Source organism: Glycine max, chromosome 9 (genome assembly GCF_000004515.6).
Source record: "Glycine max cultivar Williams 82 chromosome 9, Glycine_max_v4.0, whole genome shotgun sequence".
NCBI lineage: Eukaryota > Viridiplantae > Streptophyta > Magnoliopsida > Fabales > Fabaceae > Glycine > Glycine max.
Genome location: NC_038245.2, coordinates 50510349 through 50523985, shown reverse-complemented (window position 1 = coordinate 50523985; position 13637 = coordinate 50510349). Strand labels below are relative to the sequence as shown.

General features: G+C 31.9%; 1 protein-coding gene across 3 annotated transcripts; it reads right to left on the bottom strand.

Moving 5' to 3' along the window:
* Nucleotides 1-3255: 3255 nt before the first annotated feature.
* LOC100805081 (phytochrome-associated serine/threonine protein phosphatase-like) lies at nucleotides 3256-9751 on the bottom strand. Of its 3 annotated transcripts, none has more exon segments than NM_001254499.2 (10): nucleotides 3256-3507; nucleotides 4487-4558; nucleotides 5082-5177; nucleotides 5259-5402; nucleotides 6618-6668; nucleotides 6808-6918; nucleotides 8592-8649; nucleotides 8898-8965; nucleotides 9059-9205; nucleotides 9561-9658. In NM_001254499.2, coding segments are annotated over 10 exon segments (912 nt in total). In that variant the 5' UTR covers nucleotides 9642-9658; the 3' UTR covers nucleotides 3256-3423.
* Between the last annotated feature and the right edge of the window lie 3886 nt (nucleotides 9752-13637).

Sequence of the window (13637 nt, the reverse complement as noted above, 5' to 3'; positions counted from 1 at the left end):
TAATAAAAAATTGGATTTTGACCCTTCAGATATGTCTAAGTACCCCTTTTCGGTGTTCCTTAAAATTATGTGTGAATCGCCTAAGACATTCGAGGGGCACTCTTTCTCATGTCTGGACGTTAAAGAACTCAAAAAAAATAATAGCGTGAACCGTTTCCATCGAATCAGACCTAATAAAATGCACAAAAAATAAAAAAATAAAAAATTGGGTTTTGACCCTTTAGATATGTCCAAGTACCCATTTTCGGCGTTTTTTTAAAATTATGTGCGAGTCGTCTAAGACATTTGAAAGGTGCTATTTATCATGCCTGGACGTCAAAGAACTCAAAATAAATAATAGCGTGAATCGGTTCCATCGAATCGAACCTAACAAAAGCACAAAAAATATAAAAAAAAATTGATTTTGACCCTTTAGATATGTCTAAGTACCCCTTTTTGGCGCTTTTTTAAAATTATGTGCGAGTCGCCTAAGACATTTGAAAGACGTTATTTCTCATGTCTGGACATCAAAGAAATCAAAAACAATAATAGCGTAAACCGGTTCCATCAAATCGGACCTAACAAAAAGCACAAAAAATAAAAAAAATAAAAAAATTGGATTTTGACCCTTCAGATATGTCTAAGTACCCCTTTTCGGCATTTTTTTAAAATTATGTGCGAGCCGCTTAAGACATTCAAGGGGTGCTCTTTCTCATGTGTTGACGTCAAATAACTAAAAAAAAAATAATAGCGTGAACAGGTTCCATCGAATCGGACCTAAAAAAAAGCACAAAAATAAAAAAAAAATGGATTTTGACCCTTCAGATATGTTTAAGTACCCTTTTCGGCGTTTTTTTTAAAATTATGTGCGAGTCACCTAAGACATTCGAGGAGCGCTATTTCTCATGTCTGGACATCAAAGAACTAAAAAAAAAATAATAGCGTGAATTGTTTCCATCGAATCGGACCTAAAAAAAGCACCCAAAAAAATTGGATTTTGACCCTTCATATATGTCTAAGTATCCCTTTTTGGTGTTTTTTTAAAATTATGTGCGAGTCGCCTAAGACATTCGAGGGGCGCTATTTCTCATGTCTGGACGTCAAAGAGCTCAAAAAGAAATAATAGTATCAACCGGTTCCATCGAATCGGACCTAAAAAAACACAAAAAAAAAATTGGATTTTGACCCTTCAGATATGTCTAAGTATCCCTTTTCGGTGCTTTTAAAATTATGTGCAAGTTGCCTAAAACATTTGAGGGGCACTATTTCTCATGTCTAAACGTCAAAGAACTCAAAAAAAATAATAGTGTGAACCGGTTCCATCGCATAGGCCCTCAAAAAACAACCACAAAATAAAATAAAAATTAGATTTTGACCATTCAAAGTATGCCTAAGGTTTGCACGTCAAAGAATTAAAAAAAAAATACATGATCAGACATATGGACACCAACGTTTTGTTTCAAAATAATGGAAAATGAAACTTGCATTCAATCAGATAAAAGTTACATGAAAAACAAAAAAATAAACCTTGCATTGAGTTGTTTAACGACGTGGCAACCATGTCGTCTTCCATTTCCATAACATGTTTAGTAAAAACAGCTAAAATTTCTATTGGTTCATATTTTTTCCAGTAGTTAGACTGTACTAACACGTTATACACTTCATCATTAGTTTTCAGCTCAATAATTTCATATTTTGTAACTTTATCTGAATACTCAAAACGACCTCGTTGCCGAAAAAACAATTGCCTTAGCGTTTGTGATTCGTGAATTTCATGAGGGGGAATCCCTTTAAGTGCAACTTGCTTTATCAAATCCTTCAGTTCATCGATGGTACATCCTGAAAGAATTTCAAATTTCTTTGGATTTTTTCCTATGAACGCGCAACCTATAAAGTTGTTCTGGTGTGGCATGTTTCACCTCTCATTGTAATACAGGAGCGCGTCATGAGTAGGGGTCTTCATTCACGCCACATTGTTGTTCATCATCAAAATCCATATCAAATTCTTCGTACATCAAACTATCATACGTCCATTGATCTTCATCCATCTTAACGAAAACTCAAAAAAAAAATGTGCATCATCCAAAACTTCATTCAAACTATAACTATCAACTCATTCAACATTTTAACAATCCACTAATTAAACATTTTATGACCTAATTTTTATCAATTAATTCAACATTTTACTACCAAATTTGAACATCGTAACTACCTACCTAAATAAATTGTCAAATAAATGCATCATACAAAAAAATATCAACTAATTAAACATTTTGTTACCTATTTTCATAATTATTACTACACAAATAAACTCACAAAAAATACTTCTAACAATATCTATCAACTAATTCATTTTGCTACCTAATTTTATCAACTAATTCAACTACCTAATTTGAACATCATAACTACCTAAATAAAAATAAATTGTCAAATTAATACATGATACAAAAACTACCAACTAATTTAATCTTCTACGTACTTTATAAATCTATCCTAATTCACCAACTATCCACAAATTGATGAAATATGACATAAAAAATTTAAAAATGTTACCAAATTTAAAATATTAACATTTAATCTTTAAAAAAAGAAAAACAAAAAAATACTTTCATACGGAAGAAGTTCTTCTGTATGAAGTAATTTTTAAAACTATGGAAGAAATTATTCCGTAATGAAAAAAATATACATACAGAAGAAGTTATTCCGTATGTATACATTTTGCATTATGGAAGAAGTTCTTCCATATGAATCTTACAGAAGAACTTCTTCCGTATGTTCAAATTTCTCAGGAAAACCTTTTTCCATAAAAAGCTAAACGAAGAACACTTCATCGGCGACAAAAAAAAAATACGAAAGACCCATACCTCGGTCAAGTCAAAATGAAAACAACACGTTCCAACTACACAACAACACTGACCCTCTTACCGCTTCAAAAAACCACACTTTAACATAGCAACGGGACCACACCAAAAAAACGACACTTAAAAGGTAAGCTAGTGGTGAGCACAGCAAAAAAAACGCGATAAAACAAAGTTGAAACCGTAAGCGAGAAGGGACCACAACCTTCCTTTTAAAGAAAACAATGAGAGGCAAAATGTGGATTTTTTAATATTGCTGGGTGCACCTAGCAACACCCTATGTTGTGGCCCGGGGCCCATTGATATGTATCTTGTTTGTGAGAGCATAACTCCAATTTGACGAAGGCTACCCACTCTACTTACCTTAAGAATTCAGATCATATATGGTGATAAATATAATGGTATTCCCAATGCTACATACGGCACACAAATAAGATTGTGAAATCTTATGCCAAAATTAAGATCCACATCCATCTATAGAAAAGCTATGCATTTGAATCTCCACGATACAAGACTATCAACGTCCAATCATAATAGTAAGCCATTTACTATATAATTTTACAATAAATTCAAGAAAAACATCAATTTATAAGAAATATGGGACGCCTGTCCTGGGGCCTCTCATCTGGTTGTTCTCCTCTGTTTCAGTGAAAAATTTAACTTCTCTTTCCTGTTAGAAGAAAAGATGTAAGAATCTATACACAAAATGATGTTAACTTGTAAGCATGAACACAACCAAGAAAATCCAAGCATCATAACAGATGTTGCCACATTCAAATATTAAGGCACACTACAAGATGGTAATTTTCAATTTTGCATTATGCCTGACAGGCGGGAGTTCTGTATAATTACAACCTTAATGGCAAATAAATAGTTGGGATGCAGGATGTGATGTTGATTCTATTATCCTAGACTAATCGAGCATCATTATCACCCTAATGGCAAGTAACAGCAGTGGGCCCCAACTACCACAAACACCAAAACACAAATAACAATGAGTTCAAAACTACATCTTTTTGTTATTTAGGACTCTATTTTGCCACCCCGTAGTATTTTACACAAATAACAATAGTATATTTTGCCACCCCGTAGTATTTTACATAGTGGCTTTATTTATTTATAAGCTGAACTGCTTGACCCAAAACGTGATAGATACCCCTCGGGACGGGTTTATATCCCAAAAAACAAGAACAGGAGATCATGCATAAATTGAAAAACAATTTAAACATCATGTAAAATGTTTTTGTCTACCATAGTAACTAAAATAGTAGAAAGAATACATATGCAGGGGAAATTAATGTTTACCTCTTGATGAAGCAAAACATATGATACAAAGGGACTGACTGGATCCTCTTACGTTAAATTTTCTCATAACCTTGTCATGTGAAAATTGTCTCTCTCTTCGTGGGCCTTAAATAGGTGGGGCCATATCAATATTTGTCAATATTTATGGACAGATAGGCACAAAGTTATCACATGACAAGGTCATGTGAAAAATTAACATGAGAGGATCTATTCTCATTATATAAATCTTTATTCGTAGATATGCAAAAACAAAGGCACCACATATATACATCACGAGACAGATGCAGTAACCAAGATAATCCTGAAAACATATTTAAAAGTAAAATAAGCTTCGGGTGGCTCACCATATTTTCATTGAAACTAAGAATAGAAGCTACATTTCCACAACGGTAACAGTAATTAGGTGCGGACCATACCTGTAAAATTCAAAAAGAATTACTCTATTGACCTCATAATCTCAAGTCAGACAAGTTTATTTTTTTCCGAAAGCTAGATATAACAGCAAATAAACTTTATCCCACAAGGAGCAGTTGCCTCAATGCATTTATCCTATTAGAAACTCAAGAATTCAGGAGAACTATTTAGAGTAAAGTCTTCAATAGTTTCTAGCTGCTATTTTCTTAGGTCTTCCACTATCCCTATTTTTTTCATCTAAGTTTCCCATATCATTCAATGTGAGACAAATCCCTGCTCAAAGTACTGACACTGCCCTTCCCAATGTGTCCTACTCTGTTGTAGAGATCCCTCAAACGCCAATCTCAAGCTTGCTTACCACTTGTACCACCTCTTGTGGGTTTCCTCTGCCCCTGTTAATAGGACCATTTCTCACTAAAGCCACTATTGATCTTCTCACTTGATTAAACTACCTCAAGAAAATAGTTAATTAAAAGAATGAAACAACATCAAAATCTTAAATTTTCAAAAGAAATAGATACTTACAGTTACAAGGCCTTTATCCTGGAACATATACTTAAGACCTTCTTGAACGAGTTGGTGTGCCCGACAAACCAGATCAAGATTGTTTATGTTATTGAACTGCATGAAAACAAGGCATTTGTAAAATTCACACATAATGTTCAATACTCAATTCAATAAGCAATTCACAATTGGCATTACCTCAGAAGTGACCCGGGATCCAAAAAGCCAACCAGCTCCACGAGGACTGACTGCCCATGTTTCGATATCTTCAGGATCACTCCACATCAGATCACAAAATGGTCCCTCATGAGGAATTTCACAGTTCCTCTCAATGACCCTTATCTGTCATAAAATGGATATTAATTAATATATTCAAACAAATATATGAATATTCACCTTTAAAAAGCAATATAAATAATATTTATGTTAAACAAATAAGCATGGCTGTCAAACTCACTAGTCAACTCAGACTGGGACAATAAAGTTTCTAACCAAGGAAAACAAAGTTGAATTGTATGATAGAAAATGTGGTGAGTAGAATCAGATGGAATTGGGCAGAGCCACGTAAACTCGCAAATCCATGGGCCCTTGCTTGCATGTCCTTCATAGTTTGGTTACCTGGGTGGTACTGTACTCTATGTTGATTGGTTAATTATGAGATATTGTTTTCTTAATGAATGGTTGGTTGGTTGTGTGGTACTGAGGTTGATTTACTGATTGCTAATGTGAATATTTATTATGTACATGGCATTAAAATCTGTTTGGATATTACAATAGGTTATAAGCATTTTAAATATTATTTTTATATAAAGCAACAATAGTTTACTAGTCTACAAAGGCTCCACAAATTTGCATACACCCATGAGTTTGACAAGCTTGCAAATAATAGTAAATGAACCCAACAACCTATCAAGTGCTTGTTTATTGTAGTGCTGAAAAGGTAACTTCAAGAATTTAGACAATTATTCATCAAGACTTGCATTTCAGTACTGTTAAAAATCAAATCCAAGAAATACATCAAAATGAAATATGAATCACCAAAGGATTTCTAAAGTCAATAAGAAACAGATCACATTATTAATTTACTAGTAAAAAGTAGGGAAAATGGAATATAAATGTATCCAACTCCACATAATTACTAATTTGTTCAAATAGTGTTATTTTATTCTCTCAATAGGCTAATTTAAATAAACACTTCCAATTATGCAACAAACAAAGTCAAGAAGTAACAAAAATACAAGAACATCATAATATACACATCAGCGCTGCATATATGATGTATCCAAAAACAGAAAGGGTGGGGATGGGCATACTCGCCTAAATGTTAATGTGGAAATTTTCAAAATCTTCATTTGAAATTGAAAATGTACGACACATCAAGCCAAAATACATTTGCAAGTTGACATAGCACATGTTTGTTTTGCTTATTTGTAAATAAAATCAAATTTTCAAACAAAATTTCCTGTCTTTTTTACTGCGGCGAATTTAAATGGACAGTCTGAAACTTGGACAATATTGAGCTTGACCAGCAACTGAGAAGGAAGCTAGAGAGAGAACCTGATCTATTGATCGAATGTCTGGAGAAAGGCCACCATGAACACAAAGCACCTAAGTGAACCAGAGCAAATAAAAGACTTAGTTATTTTCAAACAGAATTCAAAATAAAATAAAAAAACCTTGACCACTGCCTACATGCACATAAGAAAAATAGGAGGAGGACTGATGGAGAGAGTAAAAAGAGATTTACAGTTCCATCTATAATTGCAGAAAGAGTAAGATAGTCAAAAACATCTGTACAATATCGCCAAGCATTAGCATTCCCATACTTCCTCTGGCATTCATCATAAAATCCATAGACCTAGAAAAACATATATTACAATATTAACATAAAGTGGCATACTAGAATTCAACATTTATAATTTCCAATCTTAGGCACTTTCACAATTAATACCTTATCTATATGATTTATTAATTGAAATTCATAAATTTTGACATTTCTTACTACAACATAAGACATTTAAAAGCAAAACAATGACAGAAGTGCATAAGTCTCTACAACACTTAATCAATTATATACTCAATGGATCCCTAATCTTTTTAACAGAACAGAATATCCTAATTTTATCATAGTTACCTATCATGTCCTACTATGGAACCTAATTACAGAAGGTGGACATATTACAAAGGGTGAACCAATGCACTAGGCTCCCAACTAGTGGGGTCAGAGGAGGGTAGATGTATGCAAGCTTTCCAAGATCTGAACCTGTGATGATCACAAGGCACAACTTTAACGTTGTGCTAACTGCCAAGGTTCGCCCTCATAAGTTAGAAGGCAGTTAAATGTCAAAATATATTAAATAAACAAAGCATCATTAGGCATAAGGGGTTGTTTGCTTTTAGAAAATGTTTTCTATTGTTATTTTCTATTTTCATTTTTTTTTTTAAATTCATTTTCATATTCTCAAGATTTAGAAAATATTTGTTTTGATGTTCTATTTTTTGTTTTCTGAAAATGAAAATATTGAAAATGTCAACAAACCCATTTTCAATAAATTAAAAAGTTTAAAAGCAATTTTGTGTGAAGAGAATATAGCATATTTTTGTTAATAAACAATTGTAATTAGAAAACTTGTATTATTTATACATGTATATTTATAACATTATATTCAAAGAGGTAAAGATTCGTCTATTTGGTATACTAAATATAAACGAAATCCATTTAAAATGTGATACTTGAACTACATTATTCTAACAACAATAACCGAAACATACATCTTGCTATTCAAAATCCAAGAACATACATGTTACCCTGCAATAAAAAAGGCAACTTTTCACAAGTCTAAAAGGGTCAAGTTACCAGTAGTAATGCACTATCAAGAGCCAATCAGGTAACCAATGAAAAAAATCCCTCCAAGGGTAACTAGCATGGTTCAGACCTTGCATTGCAGCAACCAGATTTCCACTTCACTTACTCAATCCCAAACCTCAATCAAGGGAAAATTAGATTCGGTTTGCATCCTGAACTATTTTTGTTCTCAAGGCCATTTTCAAACCTAAACAAGCATCTGTTAACCTTCATTGCAATTTCAGAAAAATCCTAGCTGGTAGACTATTCTAGATTACCTATTTCTTGTTAAGAAATTTCAAAAGAACCAAATTTAAAATTTCTAAAGGTGACATGCAGTCAAGTCATGCATACAATCACATCACAAATGCTATCAAGTTTAGAATTGGCATATGCTAAAATGACATGGAGAAGAAACCTTCAAGAGTCCTCCTATTTTGTACACTGTTTACTAAAAATAAGATCCAACAAGTCTAGAGTTATTTATGTCATTGTTCTGGTAAAATCAATGAAGTAATCAAACAATCACATAAAAAATGAATTTTAAGAATCAAATTAGCATGTTAGAATGAGATGGAGTAAAAACCTTCAATAAAATCTCCTCTTTGGCATAAGCTGTTTTATACTAGCCTAGAATAATTCATGTCAGGTACAATAGACAAGTTTGTGATATAATATAAACATACCTGCGTTAGTTGTCTACTTTCATGGTTTCCACGTAGAAGGGTAATATTAGCTGGGTATCTATGAAGTTAAACAAAAATAAATAGAAGCATAAGTAAAAAGAAAAGTATTTATAAAATCAAAATGATTCTAATTCCAATTTCTAACATTGGAGAACCAAACATGATCACTAAATTACTTACAACCACGAGGAAGCAAAATAAACCTTCTTAAACGTCAAGATATAATTGTGAAGGGACCATAGTATAACTCAAAGTCACGTGAACAAGTTAAGGCAGATGATGCAAGCATACATGGAAACAACATACCTAGCTTTTAGAAGTAAAAGGATGGTGAATACTTCAAGACTATTGTAACCCCGATCAACAAAGTCTCCCTGCCACAAATTCAGGAAGATATAGAAGTCAAGAAAGGAGATGTTGTAAAAATGCATATCGACATCGTTCAGTTCCAAAAGAGAAGTAGATACCATAAAAATGTAATTTGTCTCCGGCACATGACCCCCAGTCTGGAAAAGTTTCATTAGATCATGAAACTGACCATGAATATCACCACAAACCGTCACTGGACTGTTGACAGGCTGCACATTTGACTCCTCAATAAGGATCTCTTTAACCTGAAATGTTTAATTGTCTCTGGTCAGTACCATGTAAAACGAAAATCTGCAACACGGCACAACACAAGTTAATTTGAGGAGAACAAATAGTAGACCTAGCACAAAAGTTAAACAAAGAATAACAACAGTACTGCAGATATAACACAAGAGTAACAGAAAAATGCACACAGCACAAGGTAGAGATCCAGAGAGGTCTCTTCCGATTTGAAAATTGGGTAATTAATTAATGAAAACAAGCAGAAGATTGATGTGGTTCGTTTGAACATTTGACGGACTTAGAGAAGAGAAAAGGGAAGCGCGGGCAGTAACTGAAACCCTAAAAGGAAAAGGAGAAAATATGCATATGCAAAAATACATATTCGCAAAGAAGTTGAAGCTCCTCTTCGAGAAGGTGCTGGCCATCCTTCACCTTGGAGATCCACTGGTCCAAATCCATCTCTTACTCCCTAGCTTGCCCCTCCGCGCTGCCAAACACAACTTAAACACTGCTCCCACCAATAAACAAATTTTTAGGATCTTATTATTTTCTTCCTATTTCCAAAACCAAATGAAAAATCTCTGACTTATTATATTTAAATAAATCTTTGTTATATATAAAAATAAGATAATGTTGGAATAGAAATATAAAATTCCATGTCTTTCTGTTTATTACAGGAGAAAAGTCCAGCGAAAAAATTCTGTAATCTAAAATTAATTGGTGGGATGTTTTTACATGAAAAAATTAAATTTTTAAAATTTTAAATAATTAAAAATGTGAAATTTCAATTTCCTTTTAAAATATGAGAAATTAAAATTCATTCTCTTAAGAATCTTTCAAAACGTTAGCATATTTCCTTTACAACCTTCTTCATTTATTCTCACCTCAAAGTTTTTGAAATCTCATTCTCGAATTTGCGAATTTTTTTCACGTCGATGATCATCTTTTTCAAAAAATACCGTCTGAGCTTGCGAAGCATCGATCGAGTGTGGACGGAGGGCCTGAGTCATGCCGTTAACTGAATGTTGTGATTAGGTATGATGGTGTACGTCGTGTCCCGATTCCGTTATGACTTTTCATGCCGTATCAATATTTGAAAACAAACTAGTCATATCTTCTCTTTGCATTCATAACATAAGACAATGATGCTCTTGTTAACTTGTGGGTTGGCTTATCTCCTTACAAAACTCACCAATCTGCATATCCATATTATGACTCAAATTGCATGAAATCACGGCAACAATTGTTTTGCTATCGGACTCCACCACTATGTTTTGATAGCCTAGTGGTTGGGTCCAAATTGCATCAAGCCCCAAGCCTCGGCTACTTTGGGGTCACAAATTCCTTGCCACCATTATGATACAAAGCAATTGTGGTTGTTAAAAATTGTTGTTTCATTGTTCAGTTTTAATGCACCTGCATGAGGAGGAATCAAAGTGTCTTTTCCTTGATTTTGAGGTTCAATAGCTGCCTGGAAATCTTTCCGCAACATATGGAAAAGCCAACGTGAGACATGTAGTTGGCGGAAGTTCAATAGTTCTTTTAGATAATATGTTATGATAAATTAATATTTTGACACTTATTTATTGTAGGTTTTAGAAATCTCTTTAAACACAATAGTAGTTGTGTTTAAGGGTTTGTTTTCTTTATCATGTATCAAGATATTCAACCCTTGCGTGCTATGAACTCTCGAAAATGTCACATATAAGTAACCATGATTAATTACCTATTTTATTTTCTTCCTATTTCCAAAATCATATGGAAAAAATAAGATAATGCTGGAATAAAATTATAAAATTCCACGTATTTCTTTTTACTACAGGACAACAGGCTAGATAAAAAATTCCACGAGTAAACTCTATTTTAAGGAAATTTACTTTTGCATTTACATGAGTTAAAAATATGAAAGAAATGACCTTGTGTGTTGCAGAGTACTGTACTCAAATTAAAATATAACTTTTTTTCACAAAAGAAGCAATAGTCTAAGTCATTTTGAAAGATATATATATATATATATATATATATATATATATATATATATATATATATATATATATATATATATATGAGCTTCTGATCTAATTAAGAGACATGCAGTTAGATGAAGGTTTTTTTCATATAAAAAATCAAGACAAAAATATAGAAGAAAATTATTAATTGAGTAAACGATAGTGATAAAGATATTGAATTAAAGAATTAAGAATACTGAACTGTAAAATAGTTCTCTTTTAGATAATATATTATGATAAATTAATATTTTGACGCTTATATAATTATCATAGGTTTTAGAAATCTCTTTAAACACAACATTGGCAGTTGTGTTTAACGGTTTTCCTTCTTCATCATGTATCCAGATGTTCAACCCATCTTACTTTGAACTCTTAAAAATGCCACACATAACTAATCATGATTAAATACGTATTTTATTCTCTTCCTATTTCAAAAACCAAATGAGAAATATCTGACCTATTTTATTTAAATAAATCTTATTTTTTTTATGGTAAGAATAAGATAATGTTGAAATAAAATTATAAAATTCCACGTCTTTCTTTTTATTAAAGGGCAAAAGCCCAGATAAAAAATTCCATGAGCAAATTCAATTTTAAGGAAATTTGCTTTTGCATTTACATGAGTTAAAACTCCGAAAGAAAGAACCATGTGTGTTGCACGAGTACTGCACTAAAATTAAAATATAACTTTTTTTTACACAAAAAAATAATCTTGAGTCATATATATAGAGAGAGAGCTTCTAATCTAATTAAGAGAGAGTTAGGAGAAGGGGCTTTTTTCATATAAAAAATCAAGACAAGAATGTAGAAGAAAAATTCAAATTATTAACTTAATCGTGAACCCAAGGCATTTAATTACACTTATTAAGTAAACAATAGTGATATATTGAATTAAAGAAGAAAGAAATAATTATTAACTCTAATCCTTCTAATTAACGTTATTAAATTCGAGAGTCTATAGAGACTCATGGAAGCTCCATAAACTCAACTTGTGGACTTCATTCGCAAACTCGTAAAAGTTTATTTCATGTTAAAATAATAACAAAATATCTATAAATAATATATCAATCAAACATTTTAACAATATAATAAAATAAAATAATAAACCATAAATTTCACAATATTTAAATAACCAAGTCTAATAATGCATCATTATTAGATAATAACTTACCGAGATTACATTAGTGGTGGAACATTCTCATTGAGGATTTGATGTTGTTAAAGAACAAAGATTTGATGTTGTTAGAGGTGAGGGTTCTTCAATTTAAGAATAATGCGTCAAATGGAGGTATATTGAACCGTAAATGTACAAAAAATAACCCAAAACGACCAGTGTTTTGGTCCTATTTTTTTAATTTGCTAACTCACTAGTTCAGTGGTAAACTTGAGAATCTATCGAGTTTGTATAAAATTTATTAAAAAGAGAGTTTGCACACGAGTTAACTGACAAAGGTAGGTGAACTTGTAAACTCGTAAGAGTTAGTAAGTTAATTCAAGAGTTTGATAACTATATTTTTAATATTATTACTCAAAAGTCACATATGAACACTAATTTATTTGTCTTATGTCTAAAAGACTAAAGTTGTATGAGCAAAGCGTGTGTTATGTCATGTAAGGGAATAGTTTTACTTGTATCAAGGAAATCACACAAGCTACAATTATAAGTTATTTATGTCCAAAGTTAAGGTTACTTTGGTAACTTAAGATTATATTGCATTGGATTTCGTTATACATCCAAACTTTCACTAAAAACTACAATAAATAATGATCATAAATGATTTCGTAAGTGTATAATACACATGTTAACTCTTATTATTGTTTTAAACTAAGGCACACCTTATGATGAATATTTGTGTTCATATTCAAGGTTGTCAAGTCTATCATAAATAATAGTTAACATGTTATCATCTATGGTTAACTCAAAAGTCACATGTGAACACTACTTTATTTGTCTTATGCTTGAAAGACTAAACTTATATGAGCAAAGTGCATGTTATGTCATATGAGAAAATAATTCTACTTATATCAAAGGAATAACACAAACTACTTTTACTAGTGAGTTATTCTCAAAATTAAGGTTAATTTAGTAACTTAATTGGTTACATTCAATTTGATTTCGTTATTCATCCATTCATTAAAAACTATAAAAAAATGACCCAAATGCTTTTTTTCACCCGGTTCCTTCTCTCTAGTTTCTTCTAATATGAATCTTTAGAACAAGCCATCAAATAAATGTCAGTTATATAAAAGTGGAAAAGATCATATGAAAAGTTCAATGACAAAGTCTCTATCTATAAGTCATCCAATTCACAAAAGTATATGCTGAGAATTCCTCGTGTGTTGGACCGTGCATTACTATAAGATAACTCATATTCAATTTGTTTTTTTTCCCTGAAAATATTACATAGAATTAATGCGTGAATTCAGACATAAAGACCAAGTAATG

What these genes read in the sequence shown, in the direction of transcription:
- LOC100805081 (XM_041004818.1), bottom strand. Translation starts at nt 9,641, where the DNA reads ATGGATTTGGACCAGTGGATCTCCAAGGTGAAGGATGGCCAGCACCTT. An exon ending in CTTTTACTTCTAAAAGCTAG is followed by an intron (nt 8,650 to 8,897) that starts GTATGTTGTTTC and finishes TTAACTTCATAG; the next exon opens with ATACCCAGCTAATATTACCC. An exon ending in GATCCCGGGTCACTTCTGAG is followed by an intron (nt 5,178 to 5,258) that starts GTAATGCCAATT and finishes GTTTTCATGCAG; the next exon opens with TTCAATAACATAAACAATCT.